Consider the following 12,839-nt stretch of genomic DNA (forward strand, 5'->3'; position numbering starts at 1 on the left):
TCTCATTGTGTTGCCTTGTCTTTGAATGCATTATCTTTGCAGAAGTCTGCTGACCTTTTTCTGACCCATCAAAGCCCTAATCTAGGAATAGCGATAGCACCTTATGAAGAAGAGGTGAACCTGGACAACTGATGAAAGTATTTACAGAAAGCGCAAAGTATTTATTATGGTAGGGAACTGGCTGTAGAGCCAGACATGACTTGGGTTGTAGCTTAAAACAAAGCATGTTGTGTAAAAGTTGAGGAGCAAAGTCACCACGGGCAGTGTTACTCAGCACTGTTGGTTGGGATCTCTAGCTGTGGCCACTTGGAGGGGAATTTCTAGACAACGCTGCTGTAGCTTTCTGTTCACTGTCTCCATTCAGACTTGCTGAAATATTTTTGTGTGGTACGTAATGCTCTGAGATTGAGCTTCTGCAGGTTTTGCTGCTCATGCTTCCTTCTTAAAATAGGCTTTTGCTCTGAAAAGTAGTTATAACATAGAACTCCTTAACACGATGTCTTTGGAGAAAAGCTGTTTGCTACTACTGGATTGCCACCCTAGTTTAGTCTGGTACGTTGGCTGTGTTTGGTTTCCTGCTAAGGTTGTCCTTCAGGTAGTGGCAGTCGAAGTAAACGCACCCAGTTTATGTGCAGGGACTGTACTGAGGTACTGGAGTGGCCCAAACATGCTGTTATCATGCTTGAATTACGATATGTTTTTTCTGGCTCGTGATTATTTTTTTGAGCCAGGATATGCTGTCTGACTTCAGTGGAAGTTGGGTGTATGTTAAAAGTAGAGTTCTGTCATGCACAAGCCGTGTTTCTCTCTACTGTAAGAAAAGGTGCTTGTTGCAACGTGGAACCTAGCAGAACTGGCTTAAAACCGTGCTGGCCTGTGTAAGTTAAAGGGGACTCTTAAAATGCACCATGTTTAGATAAACTCAGAGGGAAGGTGTCCTTAACTGTTAGTCTTTGTCCATTCGTGCTACGTGGTATTTTATTGTATATGCAGCGTGGTCAAGAAACACCATGTGTGTTTGGGGCTCCTTCACATTAGTCACTAGACAAACATCTACATAGCAATGGGCGTGCTCTGAAAAGCAAGCCTGCGTTTCAAAAAAAAAAAATCTCTTTTTTTGTGCATCTGACAGCACTTTTAATGTATAATAATGGCATTTTCTTTCCCATTCCCCTTTCTCCTTTGCTTGATCCCACAGGGAGGTCATAATTCTGTGATTTTCACCAAACTCTGTTGCAATGCAAGTGAGTGTGATGTGATAAATTCAGCATTATGACGTCACTTCGTGATCATCAACAGAAGATGGGGTATGTGGGAGCAAATCCTTGTGTAAATACAGATCACTGTGATGAATGATAGTCACGGTAAAAGGCCAAACAAGTGTGAAAGCCTTTTCTTGAATGATAATATATTGGCAGTAAAGGCTTTCTGTTTCTGTGCCATCAAATGTTTCTAGCACTCATTGCTGCTGCAGAAGCTGCTTTGACACTTTGTGTATAAGTGTAATATACACTGTTGTGTTTGCTCACCGGTATATTACTTTATACATGGAATTTGATATTCATCTTTGGAGCTTTAGTGTTAATATACAAAATAGAAATATATTGAAGAGTCTTGGGCTATTCAGAATGGGGAATTGAGTGTATAATTATGTAAGTTCTACGATATTAGTATGCCTCAGGCATAAGCACTAAAGAAGTGTTGATACTAATGCTTACCCTATGTATCCTTGGCTGTCCTTTAAATGCTGTGCAGATACGGTTCAGAATTCTAAAATGCTTTAACATAATTTCAGATAAATGTAAGGGTTTATTTCTGTTGCATTGATTAGTCTCTGAGTTTACTACAACTAAAGTATTTAAGATACTTTTCAGTGTGGAAGATTAAAAGAAATTATTTTATATATATATATTTTAAGTTTTGCCATTTTCCAGTTTTGTTACTCCTGAGTCATTCATGGAGGAACATGAGAGGTTTGAAACCAGAAAAAATGATTTTTTTTGTAAAGCTGTGGAGTTTGTCAGCTAGACGTGAGCAAGTAAAGTTGATAATTGCCACATTTTTAGCCTGATTAACTCTCAGGTTGATGGTGTTCCATCGAGCACCTTTTCCAATCCACCAGTCAATATAGAGGTCAACCAATATAATATAACAGGGGACAGTGCAATAAAAAAACATTGCCTAGTGATTGCTTCACAAAGGTGGAATAGAGTTACGGAGGTGGAATTCTGGTTAGGGTCTCAGGATGGGTGGGTTCAACGGCAGATCCATTTTGCAGACAGGCAAACAGTTGGAGAAACTAATGAAAGTTTCACAAGAGAATGGGCACAAGAGTTCATTAATTCCTCGTTCCTACTCCGGCATTTGGTCAGCGAGAATATGTTGTGGTTTGTGCAGCATTTAGCAAACTTATTGTTACGGGCAGCATCAGTAAATTGTCAATTCTAACTAAATGAAAAGGAAAGTCCCTGATCAGCAGGCTGGGCTGGTGTCTTTGCACAAAAGATAAAAATTGAGAATTCAGAGTAGAAGTGGTTTTGAGGGCCTGTTTTTTTTTGGGGGGGGGGTTGGTTTGATTTTTATTTTGAAACGGAAAGGCAGTAAGTATTACAGATAATATTTGAAGCTTTATTTGCAGTAAACATCTTAAATCCTGAGGTTATTTTACCCTGTTGACCTTAAATGTCTGAAAATCATTACGTTTCTTTGTTAACAAATTTGTGTCTGTGCTGCCAATGATTTTATTAAGTTTTAGGGGAGGTTGTCTTCTTTTTTCTTGTTAATACTTTAATGGTCTTAAACCTTCAATACTGTAAATGCTTACACATGTAAAATATTTGAATAATAGCAGTGTGATGTTGGGTTTTCTTTTTAGCCAGAAGTGTTTGCAGGACTGGGATGTTGGTGTACTTCCATCACAAAATATCCTTATTCCCATTGTTGTCTGAATTACTGTGTATTGAATTCAGTAAAAAAAAAAAAATCCCTATAGCTGAGGGTTATCAAAACTTAAAGTGGTACTTAAGAAGCTCAAAAGAATTAAAATGTCAGGGCTAACTTTAATACTAGAAGGAAAAAGTTACTAATATAGGTTTCCTCCTGTGTTCTACAGTCTGTCCAGTGAAGATGCTGTGTGAGGCTGCTTTGAGATGCTAACAGGTATCTTGAACTTTTGGTTTTCCAGTGCAGCATCTCTAAGTAATATTTTGCTGTAGGAGAAGACTAAAGTCTTGATTTTTTAAAAGCATTTATTCACCTTTCCCCACACCCAAAACAAAACCCCAGCTGGTTTTATTTCCATAATTTCAAAGTAGATTTTTTCTACTACTGATTCTACTAATTTCTCAAGTAGAGAAATTTCTACTTGAGAAATTAGTAGAATTTCTACTTTCTACTAATTTCTCAAGTAGAAATAAGTTTAGTTTGTCTTGTGTCCTTAAAAAAAAAATAAAAATAAAATTATATCATGATCATCTTCACAATTAAGTATGCTCTCATTATTGACATGCCCTCATCTCCACTGTCATTTTTATCACATCTAGCAGTAGAGCTCCAAATCAGCGTAAAATTGGGTTTTGACATACTTTAGCCATCTAGTGTACCCGAATGGATGTATCTAAACACATTAAGGAAGAAGTCTGCTCCAGGAAGTGTAGTGGGAAAGAAATGAATCTGAAAATTTTTTACTTTTAATTAAAATATCCTTGCGGACAGATCTAAACCATCAAATTGCCATATTTAGCGTTTTTGTTTTGTTTTGTTTTAAACAGGAAAGTGTCTCCTCGAAAGGGAAAACAAACAAGATTGGCTTTAGTAGCTAAAACAAATAGTCAGGAGGATGTTTGTGACATTTGTACAATGTGGCTGCTTTTGATTCTGGAAGCCCTTTCTAAAAATGGAGCTATCACATATATATATTTGGAGTCACATCCAGCTTTTCCCATCCTGCAAAGAACATTTTTTTTTTTTTTTAAATCTATAACTGGGTCCCAAATCTATTATTTAAATGTGGAAAAGAAAAATGCTTGAGATCTCATGCCAAATTAATTTCAGATGTTCCTGAATATTTACTGGAATTGGTCTTTGTTGTTAACTTTTAATCGATCCATTTGCAGAGCTATATTACAAACCCAGGAACCAGCAGTGGTAATCTGTGACCTGAAAACCGATCACAGAAATGTGATGAAATTTCTCTGGCATTGTGGACCTTCTTTTAATATTCTGATGTAAAGAGCTCAAGGAACGAACCCCTTCACTAAGTGTTCAGCATCCTTTCCATCTCCACACTCTGTGTCTGCGTGACGCCCTCCAGCCAGATTTCCTTCACAATTTGTCAATGTCACGACTTCACGGCTGGCTGGCAGGGGTCTGCACAGAGTGCTGTAGGTTATGCTTTTCCCCTCTGATAGCCTCAGCCTTTCCTTTCCAAGAGAGGTAGGCTCTCCAGAGTCTGAATTCTGCATCACGGCACATATTGCTACCAATAAGGCTGTTGGTTCCGAGGCTAGAATTTCTGAGCTGTCTGACAGGAGTGTTGAGTGAACGTTAAATTGCTAGCAGCAAATTTCTACCCAAAACCAAACCTCAGATGGTCAAAAATACATTTAGATTTCTAATGCCATTAAACAGTTTCATGACAATCAAAACACACTGGTCTGTCTAAAACCTCTTCTTGCTCTCTAGAAACTTAAGTGATAATTGTAGGCATTAAATCTGCATTTTCAATAGCTGTTCTTCCTAACTGTATCTTTAATCCAGATCTTATTACTGCTACTGCAGTTACTCACCTAGTCAAGTAACAGCCCTGAGAAATCTGGGGGTTAGCAGTGCTCTAACAAGTTTTTGAAATGCAGAGAACAATTTGCACAATGCAGTACTAAAGACGATGTAATAGAGATCATCCTACTTAATAGCCTATTTAAATCCTTGACAACTTACAGTAGTAGATCCCTTTCTTTTGAATCCGAAGTTTAACTTTAACTTCTCCTGCATTGTAATTTTATAGGGAGAAGAAGTGGGTGACAGTTGGCGACACATCCCTAAGGATTTACAAATGGGTACCAGTAACAGAGCCTAAAGTCGATGATGTAAGTATCCTGCAGATGTCTTGCTTTTTTCAAGTTGTAGCCACTCATGTTTAGGGAAAGTCAAAAGAAATATGCTGTCTATGCTTTGAGCCTTTAAGCTAAGACTGGTGTGGGTCTTGCAAGTGAATAGAAGAGCTGTAGGGAAAATGTTGATCTCTACAGAAAGTGATGGTGATGGTTCAGTGGGTGGCAGTCTTCCCAGAGTCAGCTTGGATCTGTTCTCAGATAACTGTTAAACTTGAAACTGGTTTTTGAAACCTTTTTCTAACATCATAACGGGGGAGGCAGGGAGGAAAGGTGAAGACATTGATTACTTTTCCCCTCCTTCTGTCTGATGCTTTAAAGGAAAGTAGCTGGTTTGAAGCTGTGCAGAAAATGTATTCTATCTGCACATCACTGCTGTTTTGTTCAAAAATAGGTGCAAAACACTGAAGCGAGGGTAGGAAGATCCTGTGGAACTGAGATCACTTGCATTAAGATGTCCAGCCCGAGCAGACTTGCTCCTATTGTAATGTGTGTTCTCTCTTGATAAATGTTTTGTGTATGCATCATGTTTATGTTCTTAGTGTGCACTGTTCATGTGCCATGATACAAATCATGTAGCATAGAAATAAGTGTGAATATCAAAGTTGATAGGGCTTGCAAATTGTTTTTCAAAATGAACAATGCTCTCATTTTATAAATTGAAATATTGTTATAGAGAGAAAACTAATCCACGGTACCACAGTGAATTAAAGATACAACAGAATATTTATCCTAAATTTGGTGCTCCTTCCTTGGGCTATCGTGTGCTTTTACTTTATTTGAAATACGAGTTAAGACCTATCTGGAAGAAAACTGTGTTAGTAAATGCATGAAATGATGGTTTTTCTGACAAGACAGTGTCGGGATCTTGTCTAATTCAAAGTTCAAATTCAAGACCTATTTTTGATTAGCGTTGTTTTAACTGAGTTTGTTTCTTTCTGTGCCTTTGGTTGTACCACAGATTGCCGTGACTGTCAGAGTTGTGGCAAGGCTCTTGTATTCTTCCAAAGCTTGAGCAGCATCTCTGTGGAGTAAACCCTTGTGAATTGGGAAACCTTTCTTTGTTTCTTTACCAGAAACTTGTTCGTTCTTTCTAGTCGTGAAGTGTTTGGTCTTGATTTTATTATTTATAATACATATGGGGAAAAAGCTGTGCTATCCGAGGGAGAGGGAGATAATTAAGTTATTCAGGATATTTAGGCTTATGGCTTCTGGAAATGGTTTTCCTGCAGTTAAGGTACGTCTGGGCGATGGGTACCATGGAATTTTGAAACAGAATTTTGAGTGAGTTGCTGATTAAATTTTCAAGGTGACTGGTACCTGGTCAGATTCTCTGTTAAGAATGGGTTTATATAACGGCCTCTATGTGCAGAGTTTAATTGGGGTGTTTTTTTGAGCTGTCATCTTTAGGTTTAGGCTCCAGATTTGCTGAAATTGGGACACTTGTTCAGTTACTTTAGTGTCCTACAGTCAAATTCTGTTCATTGCAAGTAGAGGCTGTTGTGCAGCAGCAGTTACTGCAGGCTTGATGCTGTAAGGTTTCTGTCTTTTTGCTTTGGAAGTTCTCACAATTAAAACAAGTGCATATATTTTAAAAGAAATACCAGGTAGGGATCATCTTGGCTATTTAGTTTTGATGTGGACATCCTTTTATATCTGATTTCATCCTGTGAAGGAGCAGACAGTATACTCACTTTTTATTAGAATAAGAGAATGGGATCTTTTTTTACTGCTTCATGTTTCAAATGGAAGTTGTCCTTGATTTTAGTGAACACAGATTAGGTTACTTCCCCCCCGGCCCCCATGTTGTTCCTAAGACACTTTGACATTTCTTTGAACTAGAATTAGCTAGGCTTTTTCCTCCTACTAGTTTTGGAAGGCTGTTGTAGAACTTCACCACTTTGATGGTTAAACTTTCTTTTAAAAAAACGTTTCAGCTTAAATTGCTCGCTGTCGTTTTTCAGTATTTCTCTTAAGGCAACATTGTCCTTTTTACCTTAAAAAAAAAAAGCTCACAAGCAAATCTGGGAGAGATTATGTCCCCTCTGAACTTTCATTTTGCAGAGGTAAAGAAGTCCATGTGCTTTCACCTGTTTCACATATTAGGGAATAAAGTCTGGCTTCTCTGATGTAAAAGTACAGTTTAAAAATAAGCCTAATAATCGATTTAAAACAGATGGAAAAGTCCTTCTAGATATCACTTGTTGAATTTTTTTCTGCAGTCCTAGACAACGTTTGATTGTGATTTTAGTTCCTCCCCTCGTTGGAGGACACTGTCTTACCCGAATGGATGGGTTGTTGAGTGTTCTTCCTAGAGTCAGGTTTTTAATTGTCTTCTCAGCAGGCACGCAGGATCCTCCAAAAGCAGTGCAGCTGGCTCTTTCTCCTGTGAGACTGATTACGTCACCTCTTAATTGAAAATGCTGCATCCCTTAGCAGACGCAGATTTTCCACGTGATGGATGCCACTGTCTCTTCCTTTGTTTTAATGCTTGCAGTCCATACTGTTTTTTGGTCATGAGCATGTTGTGACCTATTGTTCATGTAGGACTGTCTTGCTTGTGCTCTCTGTTTTAGGCCAATCTGATTTTTCTTAATCCATCTTTTAGTTTTAATGGAGAAACAGCATTAGTTGTAGAGAAGGAGGAGGTCTCTGCAGTGTTGGTCATTGAGAAAGAGGTAAAAAGCTGTCTCTTTAGTGTTAAAATTCTAGATCTGGTACCATTGCTGTTGTGCATGCGTGCATATTGTCTAGGTGTATTCTACAGGCTTTCTCCTATGAGAATGCACTGAGTTTTGTAGCGGTGTGTTGATATGAATAAACCATACAGTGAGCAGAATTCCGAGCTCAGAAATAGGGTATTTTCATTATTCTTAGCCCTGCCTCTGATCAGCAATGTTCTTCCTTTTTCCCGGTGTAGCAGAGGTTCGTTTGACCTTGCTTTTGTAGCTCTTTGAACGGAGTACAAAGTTAGCAGCCAGCACCTCCCAAGTTCTCCGACTCAGTTTCCACAAGCCATTTAATCATCGTGCCTCAGATTCCCTGTTTGTAGACTGAGGGGTATTATTGAGAACTTTTGTACCTTTTACAAAAATTGTGCAGTTGTTTGAAGATGAAAAACATGTCTAAGTGCTGACTGTTATTAGAATTTCTGGATAAAACCCCTATATATCCTAGTGTTTTGTGTCATGAAGAATACAATTAGGAAAACAGCCCTGCAGTTATTGGGACTAGGGCATTATTGATAATGTCAGTTATTATTACAGTGGCTTTATTTCTCACTTGAAATGGAGAGAGATGCTTACAGAAGTAACGAGCCGGAAGGGTTTTACATTGCAACATGGATTTCTCTTCATGGTGATAGTCTCATTTGTTTGCGGTACCTTTTGTTTTTCAGAAAAATAAAAATAAGAAAAAAGGCAAAGATGAAAAATGTGGCTCGGAAGTGACCACTCCAGAGAACAGCTCCTCTCCAGGGATGATGGACATGCATGGTGAGTGGGAGAAGGTCAGCCCCAATTACCCTGCTATGAAGGTATAAGCTGACAGTGTCAGATTCTCCGTCACTTAGATGTATGGACAGCATGATTAAGTCAAAGTGAAAATAGCATCAGATAGTTCTTTAGGTCTTTGGACTTCTGTGGATGTACTGACAGTTGTTTAAATGCCATTTTTATCCGGGCTGTGTGTGGGGAAAAGATTGTTAGTGGAGCTAAATACGAAAATAAAAATAGAAACCATTCCAAATTCTCCATTCAGGTGAAGTAGTAACTCCGTTGGGTTTGCTGCTTGAAGAACCAAAAGAATCCCCAAAGCCTCAGCAGCACCTACTGTAATTTGTGTGGGTTTTGTGCTTTTTAACTCTGTAGGTGATTCAGGTCAGAAGAATTCTGTAAGAGCCAAGAAAATGAGCTCTGGTTCTGTGGTGTCTTCCTTTTGCTTCAGCCTGATGAAATCACCTGGTTAAGAAGCATTTTTTTGCTTGCCAGTCAGGCACTATTTTTTAAATTTTTTAAATTTTTTTAGAGTGAACTGTTGAGTGTTAATTACAGAGGAGCTTGCACAGCTCAGCTCTTGTTTCCATTTTTTACTTTCTAGGTGTTTGGATAACAATTATGGCTGAGAATGAAGCGCTGTTTGAACTGATAAGAAGGGATCACTTTTTAGTGGGTTGTAAATTTTTCCCTTCAGTTTTATTTGCATTTGTATTGCCTCCTGGTTGCTTTTTGCAGCCTTCGCATCAAATATGGTCTTGCAAGCAACTGAGCAGGATTTTCAGATCTGGATTAGTTTTTCATCTGCTTCAAACTTCTTAGCTTTTGCCTTGGTCAGATCATTTAACTTTCTTAAATCTTGTGTCTCCCATCCATGAAGTGAATATACTACTTGCTTTTTTATCATATATCTCTTGTGTTTTTAAGCCATACTGTACAATTTTATGATACACTTAATCTGGTCTGACTTCAAGCTGCTCTGACAAGAGATGGTCCCATCACCAGCTATTTGTTCCTGAACTCCTTTGGATGTAGTGATTGTACAGATGCAGAAGGAGGCAGATGGACTTGCATGCTAGTAATTGAAATAATAAGGGTCCTCTGGGTTAGTTTTCTTCAGGGAGCAGAAGCTTCCCTTTTGGTTACCTGTGGTTGTTAGACCTGTCTTAAAGATGACAGGAAGTTGCACCCTGCTGCAATCCATAAAATATTAGCTGAGATAATTAACCACTGTCTGGTTGTCACAGGAGTAGGGTACAGGCAGAATATTTCCTGTTAACTAGAGAGACGTGGTCTGTACTGCAGAAAGTTACTGTGGTCCAAGTTTTTGGAGGCTGGAGAATATTCTGGACAATCATCACTTAGAAACTATCGATATTGGGACTAGGTGTTACATTTTGCCTTGATGGGGATTTGTTGGGGCTTGTTTTGTTGTGGGTTTGGGGTTTTCTTTTGACCTTTGGGACACAGTTCAAAAACGGTCTGCTCATCTGAACATTGTAGTGATGGGTTATTTGTAAATCTGCAGCATGAACTCTTAATGAGCTAAACTTAAATGTTATATGAACTACAAAATGAGACTGTTGCTTCAGCTGATCTGTTTTAATCATATTACAAAATTCTGGTTTCTTTTTGAAGAAGTATTAGTTTTATTGTATAATACTAGAGCATTTTTTGTTAAGTTTTCTGATTTTTAGTTATCTGCTAGAAAACTCCTGTATTACAGCATAGGATGCAAGACCCAAATTGTGGTGGTGTAGAAAAAAAGTTAGTCAGCATGTTAGTCTAAATGCTTGGACTTGATCCCCACCAAGCTAGACTATATCGTGTTGTGAGGCAGTAATGCAGGAAAAATAGGTTAGAATTAAGATGTGCTTTTTATCTTGTCAAATGAGACCTTCTTGTTTTCAACTCTTTTGTTAACAGATGACAATAGCAACCAGAGTTCAATAGCTGATGCTTCTCCAATAAAACAAGAAAACAGTAGTAATTCAAGTCCAGCACCAGAACAGAACTTGGCAACACAAGCAGACGGCACTGAAGTCAAGTCTGACGAAACTCAGACAGAAGCAAAGGAGCAGCCTGGTTCAGAAGGTAAGCTGAAAAGACCATCTTCAAAGTCAAACAAAAAATGCTGTTCTTCAGTATATCATTTCCTTATCCATTTTAAGAACTGGATAATAACAGTTTAAAATAAATGGGTTTTGAATTCTCAGCATTTATATGAAAATGGGCCATAATCTCTCTGGCCTACTGGTGTTCCTTCCATACAACTGGGAAGGTCAGATTGACATTCAGGGTCTTTTCAGAGAGGAAACTAAAAAAATACTTGGTTTATTGTTGTCATAATCTCAGTCTTGAAAGATGAAATAATTTAAAATCATCTTTAAAATGGCTGCTACCATGTAATCATACAAATCCTGGAAAGTATTACTTTTGTAGATCTGTGAATGTTCATTATCTAGTGTTAGAGTTGAGATACTTTGAAATTATTTTTTTTAATTGTGTAAACTTCAATGTAAGCTTTCTTTTTTTCTTAACCCTGCTAGTTATTTATTCAAAAGTTAGCTCTGAATTCTGTCCTAATTATCTGGAAGTGTTACAGTTATTGTACTGCAGTTGTGCACAGATTAAAAATACATATGGGTCAAGAGATTGTTCTGAACCTCACTCTTTAAATGGTATTTTGGGTAATTGAAACATGCTCTGTATTTATATTTTTGGGAAGATAACTTTCTTCATCCTATTATAACAGATAAAAAATGTCCTTAACACCATTCTGATGGTTTGGTTGCAGAATTCTTCCCATAGCAAAGCAATTAAATTATGTGCTCCTGATTTAGTTCTTAGCTCAGTAGATCCAGTAACCAATTTAAATTTAGAGCTTTTATCTTGGTAATACCAGAATGGTTAAGTATGTTAAAGGTAGCCATTGTTAATTGGGGTTAAAATTGTCACCAAATTGAAATAAATCAGAACGTCATATCCTTCAAAGAAAATCTCAACTAGCATATTTCGTCACAGTAAATGATTTACTCCTAGGTCTAATGTTGCCTGAACCTGCTTGTGTGAAGTTGTTACATAGCATACATGCTCCCTGGACTAAATTTAGGTTCAGGGAAAATCATACCAAGTTCTCTGGATTAGTTCCAGAGCCAGTTACTGGGAGAAGTAATGGCAAAACCCCCCTGCTATTAATGTGGTTTTTTCCTATTGGTTGTAGGCCGTGTTTAAATATTTATTAAATAGTTATTTAACTACTGAAGTGTTACGATCAAATAAACCCCTGGAGCTGTGACGTTATTCCACTGGATAAGGTTAATGACCTTGTAAGTCTGTTGTATGTTACTACACTGATATCGGGGAGGTTCCTTGAAGCTAGGGGACTGTTTGAGTGGTCAGAACTGCCTAACGTGGACTTCTCGAAGAAAACAGATGGATTTGGAACGTTTTGCTGCGTAAACAAGGCGTTTCCGGCATCGGAATAGCTTGGGGCAGTTTAAACTATGGGTGCCCTTGCCCAGAGAGCTGTCAGCAGTGACTGGAAGAGAAGGCAGCAGCGAGGAGCTGCCCGTTGTGGAAGTTGCTCTTCAGCGTGTTTTTGTCATGGGGAGATGGGCACAGCACAGAGCACTCACTCCCTGCTCAGGTTGTAGTATATGCTGAGACACATACAACAGAAATTGAAATTCCTTCTGACACTAGGGACTTGTTTCTCTATCAGTACGAACATGCTTTTCTGGTGAGACGTGGAAGGAAGATGATTCTGTCCGAGTTTGCTGAATATGATCTTTGAGGCTGCTCGTTGCAGGCATCACTTTATCCTGAATTCGGTCAGAGAAACTTTCAGAAATGCTTGTGATGCATTTTATACAGTCTACCACAAAAATACCCATTACTTGCTGGTTATGTCATCTTCATTAAGCAAAGTTGTCCAAAAAAAAATTTTGATCCTTGCATTTCTCTTCATCTGGAATAAATTTATATGTTTCTTGGGTCAGGGACCTGTGGAGAGATCACTTTATAAAATGACTCCATGTGTACTTCTGAGAATTCATTCAAGTCAAAAAGGATTTTTAAATGAGGTGAAGGAAAGAATGGGTTCCAGTCCTTCCACTGTTCTTGATGTGGGTGCTGAAGGAAATATAACTGACCTTTTACAGCAGAGGAGTTCGGGTTTGTGTGGTGGTTTTTGTTTGTTTGGTTTGTGATTTTTTTTTTTTTTTTTTTTTTT

The 12,839-nt window shown here is 38.2% G+C and overlaps 1 protein-coding gene across 1 annotated transcript in view; it reads left to right on the forward strand.

Annotated features, from left to right (window-relative positions):
• Positions 1–1,197: 1,197 nt before the first annotated feature.
• BCL7A (BCL tumor suppressor 7A) overlaps positions 1,198–12,839 on the forward strand; it is a 15,579-nt gene continuing 3,937 nt past the window's right edge. The window contains exons 1-4 of the mRNA XM_026859972.1: positions 1,198–1,307; positions 5,006–5,087; positions 8,509–8,605; positions 10,532–10,791. Coding sequence (XP_026715773.1) covers positions 1,273–1,307; positions 5,006–5,087; positions 8,509–8,605; positions 10,532–10,791 — 474 coding nt within the window. The 5' untranslated portion in view covers positions 1,198–1,272. The remainder of the gene's footprint in view (positions 1,308–5,005; positions 5,088–8,508; positions 8,606–10,531; positions 10,792–12,839) is intronic.

Source organism: Athene cunicularia, assembly GCF_003259725.1.
Source record: "Athene cunicularia isolate RWA chromosome 15 unlocalized genomic scaffold, athCun1 chr15_part1, whole genome shotgun sequence".
Classification (NCBI taxonomy): domain Eukaryota; kingdom Metazoa; phylum Chordata; class Aves; order Strigiformes; family Strigidae; genus Athene; species Athene cunicularia.